Source organism: Mobula birostris, chromosome 1 (assembly GCF_030028105.1).
Source record: "Mobula birostris isolate sMobBir1 chromosome 1, sMobBir1.hap1, whole genome shotgun sequence".
Classification (NCBI taxonomy): domain Eukaryota; kingdom Metazoa; phylum Chordata; class Chondrichthyes; order Myliobatiformes; family Myliobatidae; genus Mobula; species Mobula birostris.
Window position 1 is genome coordinate 157766516 of NC_092370.1, and position 18068 is coordinate 157784583.

General features: G+C 42.9%; 1 protein-coding gene across 6 annotated transcripts in view; it reads left to right on the top strand.

The window, feature by feature from the left end:
* The first annotated feature begins 1620 nt into the window (after positions 1–1620).
* The window catches only part of LOC140201120 (regulator of microtubule dynamics protein 3-like), an 88584-nt gene continuing 72136 nt past the window's right edge, over positions 1621–18068 (top strand). For all 6 annotated transcript variants that reach the window (XM_072264740.1, XM_072264748.1, XM_072264775.1 and 3 more), the window contains exon 1: positions 1621–2155. In XM_072264740.1, the coding sequence (XP_072120841.1) occupies positions 1939–2155 (217 nt within the window). In that variant the 5' untranslated portion in view covers positions 1621–1938. The remainder of the gene's footprint in view (positions 2156–18068) is intronic.

Consider the following 18068-nt stretch of genomic DNA (forward strand, 5'->3'; position numbering starts at 1 on the left):
CAAGATGGCAGGTGATAGATGAAACTGGGAGAGGGAAAGGGGTTTAAGTAAAGAGCTGGGAAGTTGATTGCTGAAAGAGATAAAGGGCTGGAGAAAGGGGAAATCTGAAAGGAGAGGACAGAAGACCATGGAAGAAAGCAAAGGGCAGGAGCACCAGAGGAAGGTGATGGTCACGTAAGAAGATAAGGTGAGAGAGCGAATCAGAATGAGGAATGGTGAAGGTGGGGGGGGGGGGCGCAATTACAAGAAGTTCGAGAAATCGATGTTTATGCCATCAGGTTAGAGGCTACCCCAACAGTATATGAGGTGTGGCCTCATCCTGACAGTCGAGGAGGTCATGGACTGACATGCTGGAATGGGAATGGGAAGTAGAATTGAAATTGGCAGCCACAAATTATCCCGCTTTTTGTGGTAGATGGAATGAAGGTGCTTGGAGAAGCTGTTTCCAATCTTTTTCACATGGTGTGATATTACAGAAGATAATGTTGGCTCTGAAGGGGAGGCAGGAAGAAATCAGGGGATATACTATAGATGGGTTTGGTGAATGGGCAAAAACATGGCAGATGGAATATAATGTGGAAAAATGTGAGATCATCCACTTTGGTGGAAATAATAGGAATTTTATTTTAATTAATGAGAAGAGTACATGCTTATCTGAATGAGTATAGAACAACTTCAAAAAAACATGCAACCCCTACAGGGTCTTACAAATGCTCACAAGACTAGGACTTATCCTAGGACTAAGAATGGTAGGACTCTAAGGAGAGTAATGGAACTGAAATACCCAGGAGTACAAGTGCATAGATCAGTGAAAGTGGCAACACAGGTAGACAGCTTGGTGAAAAAGGTGCCTAGCATGCTGGCTTTCATTAGTCAGGGTGATGAGTATCGGTGCTGGGACATTATATTGCAGCTGTATAAGTCATTGATGAGTCCACAGTTGAAGTACAGTGTACAGTCTGGTCGCTCTATTATAGATAGGACACAATTAAACTGGCAAGAATGTGGAGAAGATTTATGAGGATGTTGCCAGGACTAGAAGATCTAAATCAGGAGTTCCCAACCTAGGGCCCACATACCCCTCAGTTACTGGTAGGGCTCCATGGCGTAAAAAAGGTCGAGAACCCCTGGTCTAAATGATAAGGAAAGGGCAGGGCTAGGTCTTCATTTCTTGGAACATTGGACAATGAGGGAAAACCTTACAGAAATGTTTAAAATTATGAAAGCATGGATAAAGTGGAGAGAGAGAGGAAAAGTATAAAAAGGACCTGAGGTATTGGGAAGTGTTGAGACAGAGGGTGATGGGTAGAAACAGACAAGGGAAGGTTGAGACTGGGGATGGTAGGTGATAGCAGGAGTCAGATTTTCAGGACTTCTGTTTTCATCTTGGTAAACCAGCGCGGCAAATGTGTTTAGGAATGTGAAATGGGTAAACCATCAATGTTCTAGTACTGCCTGAAAGACACCGGCTCCCTGCTGTGACACTTGACAACAGAGACAGGAGCAGGGCGGTGCGGAACTTATGTTGGAGCTCCAGCAGTTCCGGGGGGTGGGGGGCGCGGGGCGCGGGAGGACTCTTTATTCGGCAGTACAAAGGAGGCCGTTCCGTTTTCCCGACCGCCGCGCGTGAGCTGTAGCGTGCAGTAGTACTGCAGCGATGACACGACCGGGGGAAAGGGCGAGGCGGGCAGCAGAAATACCACAGTGACCTGTAGGGACCTGAGCCACCGGTTCTTGTCAGGGGATGTCCGGGTGATGAAGGCGCTAACGGTTGTTTCTTGCCGGCGCGAGCGCGACTGTTAACTCGAGCGGCGTTCGCACCTTGGCGCGGGAGTGCGGGCCGGTCACGTGAGGAGGGAGGGGCGGGGCTTCCCGGGCAAGGACAGGTGTAGGGCTAGCCTAGCGTCTTCATCCCTGTTCCACCTGCCGCTCCTGACCATGAGAATCATCGGGAGCGCCAGCAGTGGAATGAGTGAGGAGCTAATCGTCTGTAGGCCCCGCATTAGTCTCGGGTTGGGAATAGGGGCAATGGCCGGCTTCGGTCTCGTGTACCTGGCTTATACTAAGGGATGGGGAAGGAGGCACTTCCAGAAAAAACGGGAGTTTGCCTGGAGTGAACTGAAACATAGACGGTCGGCAGTACGGGGCCAAGAAGGTGAGCGATAAAGCTGAGTGGGTCATTGTTGGTGTGGCTATATTCATCCTGTTGTATAAATAAGCGTCCCTTCCCGTAAATAGTATCCGCTTTGTTTGCATTCTGTACTGTTAACCTATGCACTCTCTTCCCCATTTCAAGTTATTGTAGTTGTTCATATTGGGAGTTTCTCGCAACAAAATATTCAACAATTTCTCTTCAAATAGGGCATTTTCAACTCTACAAACATGCTTCAATTGTTTTGTAGTCCATTTAAAATATGATCGGAAGGGAATATGGGGAACTGATCTAGTGCATATGTTTCACCTAAAAAAGGTAATTAGAATTCCCAGTACTGTATACAGTGCTCAAGACCAGAAACAAATTGCAGAGAATCTTATAAGAGAGACTACAGATGCTGGAAATCTGGAATAACACACAAAATACCGGAGGAACTGAGCAAAACAGGCAGCAACATGAGGAGGAATTTCTTTAGCAGAGAGTGGTGAATCTGTGGAATTCATTGGCACAAATGGATGTGGAGGTATATTTAAAAAGGAGGTTGATTATTGATTAGTAAGGTGAAGGGTATAGGGAGAAGATGGGAGCATTGGGTTGAGAGGGAAAGTAAAGCAGCCATGGTTGAACTGGGGAAGTAGAATCCATGGGCTAAATGGCCTAATTCTGTTCCTGTATCTTGCAGTCTATGGTTGTAGCATGGAGCGATATGAACAGTTGACACTTCAGGCTGAGACTCTTCATCAGGACTAGAAAGAAAGAAAGAACAGAAGCCAGAATGAAAAGGTGAGGGAGGGAAAAGTGCATAAGCTGGCCGGTGATATATGAATTCAAGTAAGAGAGGGAAGGTGTGAAGGGAATGATATGAAAAGTTGAGAAGTGACAGGTGGAAGAGGCAAAGGCTGAAGAAGGCACATGATAGGAGAGGCTAGTAGGACAGGCAGTAACAGGATTGGTATGGACTTTGCACTTTATACTGATGCTCTGACTATCCTTGCAAGAAATAGGGTAGGAAGAAGTGTAGTCAGAGGGTGAGGATATGTGCAGTTTTTCATTGACTATAATGGCTATTGAATTTACTGAGTATGCCCACAAGGAAGTAAATCTCAGAATTGTATATGGTGAAATGTATGTACTTTGATAATAAATTTACTTTGACTTTTAGTATCCTGTGGAATAAAAGGAAGAGGGTGTGGAAGCAGAAGGAGGAAGAAGTAGTTGACAGGCAAGACAGGCAAGAGGGTAAAGAGAAGAGATAAAGGGGTAAAAGCGATGAAGGAAAGTAAAGTAGGGGATGGGAACAGCGGGGACTGGTTGCCAGAAGTTGGAGAAATTGATGTTGCTGTAGGATTGGCGATTACCAAGATGGAATATGAGGTGTTACTCCTCCAATTTGAACTGGTGTCAACATAGCAGTAGAAAAGGCCATGGGCAGACATGTATTTATGGGAATGCGAAGAGGAATTCAAATAGCAGGCTTTCAAGAGGTTCTGGCTGTTACATTGGACAGAGGGAAGGTATTTGATGGTGCACTCACATGATGCTTTCTCTCACTCTGTGTTGGCAGTGTAGAGGAGGTTGCACCTGGAACACATGCAATAAATGACTCTGGATTCACATATGAAGTGGTGCCTTAGCTAAAATAATGAATAATTGTTTAGGGCTCTGAATGGTGGTAAGGGAAGAGGTGCAGAAACAGGTTTAATGCAGAGCCATATCATAAGTATTTAATATGAAAAATAGTAGACTTTTGTTCAACATCACTGGTTAGCAATAGCCAACCAGAAAAGCACCACTTTATTCCCACTCTCAGCCAATCTGATGTCCATGCTAGTATCTTTCCTGTAATACCTTAGGCCCTTATCTTGCTTAGCAGTTTCATGTTGGCATCTTGTCAAAGGCCTTCTGAAAATCCAAGTAAACAGCATACACTGACTCTCCTTTGACTACCATTGCAAGAGACAGGGTAGGAAGAAGTACAGTGAAGATAACTGAGTCAATGGGTTTGTAAAATATGTGGGTAGATAATCTGTCTTTGGAGATGGAGACAAATAAAGATGGGGGAGAGAGTTGTTGAAGATAGACCAAGTAAATTTGAGGGCAGGGTGGAAGTTGGTGGTGAAGTTGATGAAATTGATGAGCTCCACATGAGTGCAGAAGGCAGCACCAATGTAATCTTCACTAGTAGAGAAAGAGTTGGGGAGCATTACCAGTGTAGGCTTGGAACATGGATTGTTCCACGTAACTGACAAAAGGGCATGCATACATGGGGCCCATGGATAACTTTTTGGTTTGGAAAAAGTAGGAGGAGCCAAAAGAAAAGCTGCAAGGGTGTGTAGCAGTTCTGCCAGAAAGAGGAGGGTGGGGGTGGAGGGGAGCTGGTTTGGTGTGTTGTCATGAAAGAAGTGGAGAACCTTGAGCCTTTCCTGATGGGGCATTGAAGATGCAGGGACTAGGTGTCTGTGGCGAAGGTGAGGTGGTCAGGGGTGGGGAACTGAATGTTATTGAAACGGTGGAGACCACGCAAAGTGTCATAGATGTAGGTGGAAAGTGACTGAATCCAGGAGGACAAAATGAAGTTGAGATAATTAAAGTAATGAATGCAGCCCAATCCATCACTTAAAGCAGCCTCCCCTTGCGTTGACTCCATCTGTACTTCCTGCTGCTTTGGGAGAGCAGCAAACATTATCAAGGATCCCACTCCAGTCATTCTTACTACTTCCTTCATTGTCAGGCAGAAGATATAAAAGTCTGAAAGCATATAGAAGAGACTTTAGGACACTTAACCTGCTGTTATCAGCCTCTGGAACTTGCCTGTCATGCACTTGCTCTCACAATCTACCCATTGTGGCTCTTGCACTTTATTTGTTTATGTGTACTTTTTTTTCTTTGTAAGTGCAATATATGTTCTGCATTCTATTTCTTTACTGCCTCAGTGTGCTTATGTATGGCATGATCTAGGTGGATCGATGCATACAGTTTCTCCCTGTATCTCTACACATAATATACTTTAATGTTCCATACAGTACAGGCTTGTGCATAATTCTATGAATAAATATAAATCTCCCATATTAACTCACCATCTCACTTCTCACTCTGGACTATATCAATGGCAACCTGATAACTGATTCTGCAGCATTATTTTACAAAAACATGACTTTTTTTTTTAAATAGCGCTTGAAAAATTTCTAATTTATTCTCTTCATACGTGTGATGTAATCAGTCAGCTATGTCATTGATCGTGATAGAATATTAATAAAGTAGGCAACCCAATGTTCAAACTTCAATTGATTTCCTTTTAACTTACAACAATTACTTGAAAGATGCTATTATGAATCATATAAACAAAATCTAGTCAGCAAGTTGAAGAGCTAGTGATATTGTCACTTACTTAATATTTGTAGGGATCTATTCAATTAGGGATACAAAAAAGTAAACCTGATCTTACATTAACACTACCTTATGTGTTCTAAAGCAAAAGAGTGAATAATTTGGAATGTGCTCTTGGTCTGCAAGCAGCTTTGGAAAACCCTTCAAATGTCAATTTAATAATGACAGGATACTCAATCTACTTGAAGGTGCAGAATGAGAAATATATTTGGATTTGGTGTGTCATGGGTTCTTTTAAGTACATACATCAAAAAGGCCTTCATTAATTTTGCTGCATTATCAGAGGTATTCCACTGACATTGTGGCCTAAGTTATATTGTATATTACAGTTACTGGAGTGAGCTTAAAGGAAGTGGGGAAAGAAAAGCAAAAGTGCATCTTAACCTTGGCTGCAAAAGGAAATTCAGAGTACACTGACCATAATCTTTTAATGCTTGTTAGATAAAGTGCTGGTGCTAGGAGGTAGATAAGGACTGGTAGTAAGTACTACTCCCTTGGTTTATGGGAAAAGGGACTAAAGAGAAGCACAACAACTTTAGGCCATTTAGTTTCAGAATTAAAATCAGATTTATTATCACTGACATATGTTATAAAATTTGTTTTGCTGCAGCAGTATAGTGTAATACTTAAAATACACTATAAATCAGGATAAGATTGTATATGTGTATGTATACACACACACACATAAATAGTGAGTTAGTATTCATGTGTTCTTTGTGTTCAAAAATCTGATAGTGGAGGGAAAGAAGCTGTTCCTAAAACTTTTAAGTGTGTCTACATGTTCCTGTACCACCTCTGAGGGTAGTAATAAGAGAAAAACATGTTCTCGGTGGTGAGGGTCCTTAACGATGGATACTACCTTTTAAAGGTGCTGTCTTTTGAAGATGTCCTCATAGTACCCATGACAGAGCCGACTGAGTTTACAGCTTTGCGCAGTGTTTTCTGACCCTGTCCAGTGGCCCCTCCATACCAGATGGTGAAACAACCAGTTAGAATGCTCTCCACGGTACATCTGTAGAAATTTGATAGTGTCATTAGTGACATATCAAATCTCCTTAAACTCCTAATGAAATATAGTCTCTGGTGTGCTCTCTTCACAATGCATCAATATGTTGGGCCCAGGATAGATCTTCAGAGATGTTGACACCCAGGAACTTGAAACTGCTCATCCTTCCACTAGTGGTAGCTTAGAGGACTGGTGTGTTTCCCTCGACTTCCCTTTCCTGAAGTCCACAATCAATTCCTTGGTCTTACTGATGTTGAGTGCAAGTTTGTTGTGTGACATCACTAAACCAACCAATCTATCTCACTTCTGTATGCCTCCTCATTACCATCTGAGATTCTGTCAACAACAATTGTGTGACTGGCAAATTTATAGATGGCAAAACTTTCTGAAGACATTCAAAATGATTGGGAAGGAAAAAGAATTAATTAAAGCAAGCTGGTTCAGTTTTAAGGAAAAAAATAATTAAACACAATTTGATAGTATTTTTGATAAGCTGATAAGGGTAACTTAGTTGATGTGATGTTCATGGTCTTTGAAAGAGTTTTTGTTATGTTGTCACATCAGCAAAATTGAAGCATTTAGATGAGAGGGATATTGATAACATGAATAGAAAGTTGGATGAACTGTGGGCAATGGATATTATGAATGTTTCATTTTTGAACTAGAGCAATTTGAAAAGTGGATGGATCCTCAGAAACAGATGTAAGAACTAATGTGTGCTAAAGAATACTATTCTAAAAGGGGTTTGGGGCAGAGAGATCGGGGCTATTGGGTTCACAATTATTGAAAGAGGTAGGATAAATTGAGAAAGCTGTTTATCAGGCATACACTGGAGCTTATCAATAGAAGCAGAGAGTATAAAAGCAAGGAGATCATGCCAAACCTTTATAGAACACACATCTGGCTGCAACTGGAACAATTTTGGTCAATTCCATTCAATTTTGGTTACCTCATTATAGGAACGATATGAGGGCATTGGCAAGGAGCCAGAAAAAATTGCAAGAATCGTTCCTGCAATGAAGGGCTATAGTCGCAAGTATTAATTAGAGGCTAAGCTTGTTTTCCTTAAAGAAGTGAAAGCTGAGGAGAAATTTGATCAAAGTATATAAAATGATATGTGAGGTCTGGGCAAAGTGAACACTGAGTGGCCAGAGGAGAGTTGGGGACTGTGGTCATGGGTATAAAGGGGAAAAGAAAAACTTAATGGAATAACTTTTTTTTATACACTGTGCGGTGAGAATCTGGAATGTACTGTATGCAGATATTATGCAGCCAAGTTCAAAGTCAGAGTCAAGTTTTCATTGTTTACAGGTGCAATGAAATTCCTACTTGTGACAACACCTCAGGCACATAGCATAATAAAGCAGAATTCACAAAAAAAATACAGATTTTACAAGAAAACACAATTAGAACAAATAAAAACAAAGCACTACCCACAAAATGCTGGAGGAACTCAGCAGGCCAGGCAGCATCTATGAAAAAGAGTATCAGTCAACGCTTTGGTCCAAGACCCTTCATCAGGACTGGAGAAAAAGACAAGAAGTTAGAGTAAGAAGGTGGAGGGAGGGGTGGAAGAAGTGCAAGGTAGTAGGTGATAGGTGAAACTGGGAGAGGTGAAGTAAAGAGCTACGAAGTTGATTAGTGAAAAAGATAAAGGATTGGAGAAGAGGGAATCTGATAGGAGGGGACAGAAGGTCATGGAAGAAAGGGAAGGAGAAGGAGCACCAGAAGGAGGTGATGGGTAGGTAAGGAGATAAGGTGAGAGAGGAAAACGGGGAATAGTTGGGGGGGCATTATCGGAAGTTCGAGAAATCGATGTTCATACCATCAGGTTGGAGGCTGTGCAGCCGGAATATAAGGTATTGCTCCTCCAACCTGAGAGTGGGCTGATTGTGGCAGTAGAAGAGGCCATGGACTGACACGTCGGAATGGGAAATCCAATTCAGATGGGTGGCCACTGGGAGATCCTGCTTTTTTAGACGGGCAGAGTGTAGGTGCTCAGCGAAGTGGTCTCCCAATCTATGTCAGTCTCACCAATATACAAGAGGCCACAGTGAGAGCACCGGATACAGTAGAGGACCCCAATAGACTCAGGTGAAATGTCGCCTCACCCGGAAGGACTGTTTATGGCCCTGAATGGTATTAAGGGAGGAAGTGTAACACTTGTTCTGCTTGCAAGGATAGGTGCCAGGAGGGAGATCAGTGGGGAGGGACGAATAGACAAGGGAGACACGTAGGGAGCAATCCCTGTGGAAAGCAGAAAGTGGTGGGAGGGAAAGATGTGCTTGGTGGTGGGATCCTGTTGGAGTTGGGGGATGTTGTGGAGAATTTTGCGTTGAACTTGGAGGCTGGTGGGGTGGTAGGTGAGGACAAGAGGAAATCTATCCATGGTGGGGTGGCAGGAGAATGGGGTGAAGGCAGACGTGCAGAAAGTGGAAGAGATGCGGTTGAGGGTAGCATTGATGGTGGAGGAAGGAAAGCCCTTTTCTTTGTAGGAGGAGGACATCTTGGTTCTGGATCTCCCTGTGGCCACCCATTTTAATTCTCCTTCCCATTCCGACATGCCAGTAAATAGCCTCTACTGCTGCAATGAGGCCACGGTTAGGCTGGAGGAGCAACACCTTGTGTTCCATCTGGGTAGTCTCCAAACTGATGGCATGAACATACATTTCCAGAACTTCCAGTATTGCTCCCCTCCCCCCACCATTCTCCATTCCCATTTCCCTCTCTCACCTTATCTCCTTACCTGCCCATCACCCCCCCCCGGTGCTCCTCCCCCTTCCCTTTGTTCCATGGTCTTCTGTCCTCTCCTATCAGATTCCCTCTTCTCCAGCCCTTTATCGCTTTCACTTGAAGGGAAGTTGCTACTCTTGAAGCTGGTGATCAGGGGGCTTCAGCCTTCTGTGCCTTCTGTACCTCCTATCCAACAGTAGCAGAGAGAAGGTGGCACGGCCCAGATAGCTAGGATCTTTGATAGATGTTGCTTTTTTGAAGCAGTGTCTCATGCATATAGTACTGGTGTCATAGAGTTATAAAAGTATACAGCCCATTGACCCGTCTAGTCCATGCTGAATCATTTAAACTGCTTAGTCCCATCTACTGTACCTATGACTGGCCCATGTCCCTCCTATCCACGTAGCTATTCAAACTTCTCCTAAACATTGAAATCGAGCTTGCATGCACCAGTTACACTGGCAGCTCATTCCACACTCTCATGACCCTCTGAGTGAAGAGGCTTTCCCTTGTGTTCACCTTTTGCCCTTAAACCATGATCTCGAGTTGGAGTCTCACCCCACCTCAGTGGAAAGTGCCTGCTTGAATTTACCCTATCTATACTCATAATTTTGTGTACCTCTATCAAACCTCCCCTCAGTCTTCTACGTTTCAAGGAATAAAGTCCTAACCTATTCAATCTTTCCTCATAGCTCAGGTGCAACAGTCCTGGCAACATACTCGTAAACTTTCTCTGTATTCTTTCAAACTTATTTACATCTTTCCTGTAAATAGGTGACCAAAACTACACATAATACTCCACAAACACGAGGATATCTGTAGACGCTGGAATTTCAAGCAACACACATAAGAATTGCTGGTGAATGCAGCAGGCCAGGCAGCATCTATAGGAAGAGGTACAGTTGACGTTTCGGGCCGAGACCCTTCGTCAGGACTAACTGAAAGAAGAGATAGTGGGAGGGGGAGATCCGAAATGATAGGAGAAGACAGGAAGGGGAGGGATGGAGCCAAGATCTGGAAAGTTGATTGGCAAAAGGGATATGAGAGGATCATGGGACAGGAGGCCTAGGGAGAAAGAAAGGGGGAGGGGGGAAGCCCAGAGGATGGGCAAAGAGTATAGTGAGAAGGACAGAGGAAGAAAAAGGAGAGAGAGAAAAAAATAAACAAATAACGGATGGGGTACGAAGGGGAGGTGGGGCATTAATGGAAGTTAGACTTTATATTCCGTCTGGGTAGCCTCCAACCTAATGGCATGAACATTGACTTCTCTAACTTCCATTATTTTTTTTCTCTCGCTCCTTTTTCTCCCTCTGTCTCTCTCACTAAACTCCTTGCCCATCCTCTGGGCTTCCCCCCCTCCCCCTTTCTTTCTCCCTAGGCCTCCTGTCCCATGATCCTCTCATATTCTTTTTGCCAATCAACTTTCCAGCTCTTAGCTCCATCCCTCCCCCTTCCTGTCTTCTCCTATCATTTTGGATCTCCCCCTCCCCCTTCCACTTTCAAATCTCTTACTATCTCTTCTTTCAGTTAGTCCTGACGAAGGGTCTTGGCCCGAAACGTCGACTGTACCTCTTCCTATAGGTGCTGCCTGGCCTGCTGCGTTCACCAGCAACTTTTATGTGTGTTGCATAATGCTCCACATTAGGTCTCACCAATTCTTATACAACTTCAACATAACATCTCATTACCTGTACTCAATATTTTTATTTATGAAGGCCAATGTGCCAAAAGCTGATTTTATGGTCCAATCTGCCCGTGTTGCTACTTTCAATGAATTATAGACTTGTATTCCTTAGTTCCTTTGTTCTACTGCACTCCTTAGTGCCCTTCAGTTCACTGTATATGACCTAGCCTGGTTGGTCCTATCGAAGTGCAACACCTCACAGTTGTCTGCATTAAATTCCATTTGCCATTTTTCAACCCATATTTCCAGCTTGTCTAGATCCCATTGCAAGCTCTGCTAGTCTTTGCTATCCACTACACTCCAATCTTGGTGTCACCCACAAATTTGCTGATCCAGTTAGCCATATTATCATCCAGATCATTGATCTAGATGACAATCAGCAATTGACCTAGCACCGATCCCTGCGGTACTCTACTAGTCACAGCCTCCATCCAGAGAGGCAGCCATCTACTACTACTCTTGGGCTTCTCCCACAAAGCCAATATCTAATCCAATTTACTACATCATGTTGAATGTCAAGCAACTGAACTTTCTTGACCAACCTCCCATGCGGGACCTTGTCAAATGTCTTTCTCAAGTCCATGTAGACAATATCCACTGCCTTGCCTTCATCCCCTTTCCTGGTTACTACTTCAAAACTCTGTAAGATTGGTTAGACATGACCTACCACTCTCAAAGCTATGTTAACTATCCCTAACCAGTTCCTGTCATATATGGTTCCTTAGAATGCCTTCCATTACCTTTCCCACTACTGATGTTAGGTCTGATTTATTTTTAGAGCTTTTCTTAAACAGTGGAACAACATTAGTCTCCAATCCTCTGGTACCTCACCTTTTGCTAAGAATTATTTAAATATCTCTGCTAGAGCCTCTGCAATTTCTGCACACCTCCCACAGGGTCTGAGAGAACAGCTTGTCATGCTCTGGGGATTTATCTACCTTAATTTGTCTAAAGACAGCAAACACCTCCTCGTCTATAATCTGTATAGAGTCCATGACCTTGCTACTGCCTTGCCTCACTACTGAAGGTTCTGTGTCTGTCTCCTGAGTAAATACTGATGCAAAAAATCTATTTAAGATCTCCTTCTCCTTCACCTTATCTGCTAGAGCAACCTCATTATGTGTTCTAGCCCTCGTGCAAGTGTTCTTTTGCATTTCTTGTATTCCATAAGTACATCATTTGTTCCTACCTGCCTATATTCCACCACCTCTTCTGACAATGCATTCCAGATACCAGCCACTCTTTTTAAAAAAAACTTATCACTCAGATCTTTAACCATCTTCCTTTCACCTTAAACTTCAAAGTATTTTATCTTGAGATTCATTTTCTTGCAGGTATTTACAGGAAAAAAGAAATACAACACAATTTTACCGAAAAACTATATATAAACAGACTAGCAAACAACCAAAGTGCAAACAAGACAAACTGCAAGTAAAAATAATACTGAGAGCATGAGTTGTAGTAGAGTCATGGAAAGTGAATCTATAGGCCATAGATTCAGTTCAAAGTAGTGGTGAATGAAATTATCCATGGTGGGTTCAGGAGTCTAATGGTTATAGGGTAGTAACTGTCCTAAATCTAGTGATGTGGAGCCTAAAGTGAGAAGAGGGCATGGCCTGGATTGTGGGGGTCTTTGATGGATGCTGCATTCTTGTGGCATTGTTCCACATAAATATACTCAGTGGTGAGGAGAGTTTTGCATGTAATGGAGTGGGCTGTATCCACCACTTTTTGTAGTCTTTTCTGTTGCTGGGCATTGATGTTTTCATACCAGGCTGTGATGCAAACAGCATGTTCTGCACTGTGCATCAATAGAAGTTTGTCAAAGTTCTTGGTGACGTGCCAAATCTATGCAAACTTCTAAGGAAGTTGAGGTGCCTTCTTTGTGATAGTCCCAGGACAGATCTTCTGATATGTAAATGCTAAGTAAGTTAAAGCTTCTGACCCTCTCTACCTCCATTCCCCTAATGAGGACTGCCTTGTGGACCCTGGACCTTGAGCCTCTTCCTCCTGTAGTTGATAATCAGCACTTTGATTTTGCTGATGCTGAGTAACAGGTTGTAGTTCAGGCACCACTTAACCAGATTTTCAGTCTCCTTAGCCACACGATCACACGTATAAAGTGAGTAGAACAGGGCTAAACAGGCAGCCCTGTGGTGCACCTGTACTGATGGTGAGAATGGGAGAGTCTACCTATGAGGAAATCAAGAGTCCACTTGCACAGGAAGGTAGCGAGGCCCAAGTCTTGGAGCTTGGTGATGATAGTGTTGAATACGGAGCTGCAGTCAATGATATATTGACATATTCTTTTTTGTCTGTGTTCCAAAGTTGAGTGTAAAGAGTCAATGAAATGACATTTGTTGTTGTCCTGTTGTGATTGTAGATAAATTGAAGCAGTTCCAAGACACTCCTAAGGCAGGAGTTTATATGCTTCATGACCAACCTCTCAAGGCACTTCATCATGGTAGATATAAGTGCCACTGGACAATAGTCGTCGAGATAGATTAGCACATTCTTCTTGGGCACATGTATAATTGATGCTTGTTTGAAGCAGATGGTGATTAAGGGAGATTAGCTTTATTTGTCACGTGTACATCAAATCATACAGTACAATGAATTGATTTGCGTCAACAATCAACACAGTCTGAGGATTAGGTTGGGAGCAGTGCACAAGTGTCAGCACACTTTAAGGCGCAAACATAGCATGCCCTGGACTTACTAACCCAAACCTTTGTTTTTGGAATGTGGGAGGAAAAGGGAACACCTGGAGGAAGCACACATGGTCGTGGGGAGAATGTATAAACTTTTTGCAGACAGCAGTGGGAATTGCACTCCAATCAATGATAGCTGGCACTGTAAAGTGATTACTCTAACTGCTACACTACCATGCCGCCTCAGATTGCCAAAGTGAGAGGTTGAAGATGTCCATAAACCAGACAGTCAATTAGCACAGGTCTGCAATACTCGGCAGTGTTTGCCATTTGGGCTAGATGCCTTCTGTGGATTCACCCTCATGAAGGATGCTGTCCTGTCAGCCTCAGAAAATAGGTTTGTTGGGGGCTGTGGGGATTCATGAATGTGCCTCTATGTCTTATCAATCATAAAAGGCATTGAGCTTATCTGGGAGCAAAATCTCATTGCTATTTATGTTGTTTGGTTTTGCTTTGTAGGAGGTGATGGCATTCAAGCCTTCCCATAGTTGTCAAGCATCCCCCTGTGATTCAGGTTTAGTCCAGAATTATCGCTTTGCACCGGAAATGGCCTTCTGGAGGTTGTTCTAGAGTATAGCTCTTGTACTTTCCCAGATCACCAGCCTGAAACACCACCAATCTAGCCCTCAGCAGTTTGCAAATCTCTTGGTTTATCCAGAGCTTCTGCTTGGGAAAACTGAATGATTTTGTGGGGATGCTTGTCCTCGAGTGCCTTTATAAATCTATAGCAACAGTGGCATATTCAATCGGGCCCTCTGAGTCCTTGCACATAGCCCAATCTACCAACTCAAAGCAGTCTCATAGTCATCAGTTTTTGATAACCCTTCTAGTGAAAAAGATTTTGTCTGTGAACTATTTCTATGTGTTTCATAAGGTTATATGTTCCTCTCATGAGCCTATCAGTTCACCCTTCAACTTCCTTCTTTCCAGGGAAACCAAGGCTAGCCTTTCTAATCTCTCCCCACAACTAAAATCCTCAAATCTGGTTAACATCCTGGTGAATCTCCTCTGCACACACTCCAGCATGAGATAAATGTTGGCCATGGCACTGAGGTGAACTCTGCTTTGCTTTGAAATATTGCTGTCTTTTCTTTGAAATATTATTTTAACATTGATAAGAGGGAAAGAACGTGCCTGAATCTAATTCTAATTCTAATTTTGACAGAGTAGTGTTCTTTCAGTAATCAACTATAATGTCGATTCAGACTTTATGCCAAAACTTGTGTATAAATTAATCTCATAGCCTACTCAGATGAGAGTATTATTAACTAAGTTGTATTTAAAATTGTTATGAAGAATTATTAAATAGTTTTATACATTTCTTTGGCAAATGTATAGCTCTTATTAGGTAAATGACCACACAAATTTTAGTTAATTCAAAACTCACAATTTATTGTATTAAGGCAAATATCCACATAAGTTATGTTGACTCTGAGCCAGTGATTTGGGTTCCTGAATACTATCCTTTCTTTTGTACTAATACTTACCCAGACCACTCCCCTCCTCTCCAATTTATAACACCAAAATAGGAATTTCCTATTGAGTCTTTCTTCTTCCTGTCCAAGGCATGAGGGTATTCCTTGCAATAAGTTAGCTCTGGAGCTTTCACTGCTCTACATCTGAAATCCTTCATCTCTTTTCTCTTTTATTAGCTCTGCATGGTTATACTTCAATTCTCTTGATTCTAGTTTATCTAGTGAGCCTACATTCACTTTCATTCACCTTGACCCAAGGCTACAGATTGCTTCATTGCTCTTCTCACTAATAAGGATTTGCCTTTGTTAAACATAAGAAATTCTGCGGATGTTGGAATTCCAAAGCAACATGCACAAAATGCGAATGAATTCAGCAGGTCAAACAGCCTCTATGGAAATGGTCAAACAGTTGTAATTTAAGGCTGAGACCCTTCTTCAGGACTGGAGAGGGAGGGTGGGAGTGGCACCAGAGGGAGCTGATAGGCAAGTTAGAAGAAGTAAGAGGCCAGAGTGGGGAATAGAAGAGGAGGGGTGGGGGGGGTTGGAGTTTTTTTTTTACCAGAAGGAGAAATCGATATTCATGCCATTGGGTTGGAGGTTACCCACAATGAGGGTGGCCTCATTGTGGCACAAGAGGAGACCATGGACTGACATGTCGAAACGGGAATCAGAATTCCAATGTTGGGCCACTGGGAAGTACCACTTTTGATGGATGGAGTGGAGGTGCTCAATGAAGTGATTTCCTCAATTTATGAAGGTCTCACTGATGTAGAAGAGGCCTCATCAGATACAATAGATGACCTCAGCAGATTTGCAGGTGAAGTGTTCCCTTACCTGGAAGGACTGATTGGGCCCCTGAATTGTGAGGGAGGTGTAGTACTTTGGCTGCTTGTAAGGATAAATGCCGGGAGGAAAATTAGTGGGGAGGGATGACTAGACAAGGAAATCATGGAGGGAGTGATCCTGCAGAAAGTGGGGGTGGGGGAGGTAAAGATGTGTTTAGTGGTAGGATCCTTTTGGAGATGGCGGATTTGCAAAGAACGATGTGTTGGAAGTGGAGGCTCATTGTAGGTTAGGACGATTAAGGTGGTAGGAAGATGGGGTGAGTGTGGATGTCTGGGGAAAGAAAGCCTCATTCTGGGGACAAATGTAGTGGAGACAAAGGAACTGAGAAAAGGGAATAGTATTTTTACAGGATACATGGTGGGAAGAGGTATAGTCAAAGATAGCTGTGAGAATCAGTACGCCTATAAAAAGATGTTGGTCAGCACCTTGTCTCCAGAGTTGAAGACAGAGATTGAGAAAGGGGAGGAAGGTATCAGAAATGGATCGAGTGAATTTAAGGGTAGGTGGAAGTTGGAGGCAAAGTTAACGAAACTGGCAAGCTCAGCATGAAGCAACACCAATGCAGTCATCAATATAGAGCAGGAAAAACTTGGGAGCACTACTAGAATATGGCTTGGAATATGAACTGCTTTACGTAGCCAATGAATAGGCAGGCATAGCTGGGGCCCATGTGGGTGTCCCTCGAGTCTGGAATAAGTACAAGGAGCCAAAGGTGAAATTGTTTAGGGTGATGGCCAGTTCTGCCTTACGGAAGAGGGAGGTGGGGGAGGAGGGAAACTGGTTGGTTCTTTCATTGAGAAAGAAGCAGAGAGCTTTAGACCTTCTTGATGGATAATAGAAGCATTTAGGGACTGGACATTCATGGAGAAAATGAGACCAGAGCTAGGGAACTGAAATTAAATGAAGAGATTGAGAGTATGTGATGTGTCACAGATATAGTTGGGGAGAGGCTGAGTTGAGGTATGAGGATATGCATTCAGTGGGGCAGGAGCAGGCAGAGACAATTGGCCTAGCCTGATTAGGTTTGTATTGCCTTTAACATTCCTTGATTTTTCCTGAGTTGGTTCATCATAGACCAGTTACAGCTAGATCAGCTCAGACACTGAGCTCAGATTACTTCAGTTCAGACACAGGTTGCTCTTTCACAAGTCTGCAGGTTACCAGTAGAGGTTTGATTATATATACTTTCCATTACCCTGTTCTAGCCATTGCTGAGCAGGAACCAGTTCACAAAATGGTGATGCAGGAACAATCTCACAAAATAATGGCTTCCATTTATTCATCCACGAAGTTTTGTTTACTTCCTCTGACCTTGACCTGTTGCTGTTTGATGTTTTGCAGATTTTTAATTTCTTGGCAACCAAATGACTTAGCTGCATAAACCAATGTATTGACATTTATCAGGCTTGGCTTCAATGGTCTCCCTTCCTTTCAAAATAAGATCATGATCAAGAACTCAAGCAGTGATGTCAAAGACAGGTTCAGGCCTGTTGCCTCAATGTATCTTGAACATATATTGATGCTACAACTATCTCATCCCAAATATCAACCTTAGACTGGGCGTGGGGGCAGAGTTCCTCAAAATTCCCATGAAAATGGTTGTAATCTATTTACCCAAACAACAATAACAGTTGGACTCTTCGTCCTGATGCAGAATCTCAACCTGAAATGCCAATTTACGTCTATTGCTTCCACAGATGCTGACTGAGCTGCTGAATTCTTCCAGTTTTATGTTTTGTTGAGCCACTGGGCTCCAGACTTTATCCCTACTTTTCTAGAAACATGAATATCTGAACTGAATGTCAGAGGAAAGCCGAAACAAATTTGTCTTTGTCAATGGTGTATTTGAAAGCTAATTGAGCAGAGCACCAGCCTCATCCTGCACTAACAGGTTATATTTATGTTTATATCCTTTAGCATAGGAAACAGCACAGGAGCATATAAATGGAAGAATGGTACAGTGATTATGAAAGCAATTTGTGCAAAGCCTCAGCTGGAGGAGGCCACCAATGATGCTGTAAAGGAAATTGATGCGCAAAAGCTCAAAATTTCAGGGAGATGTTGACAAAAC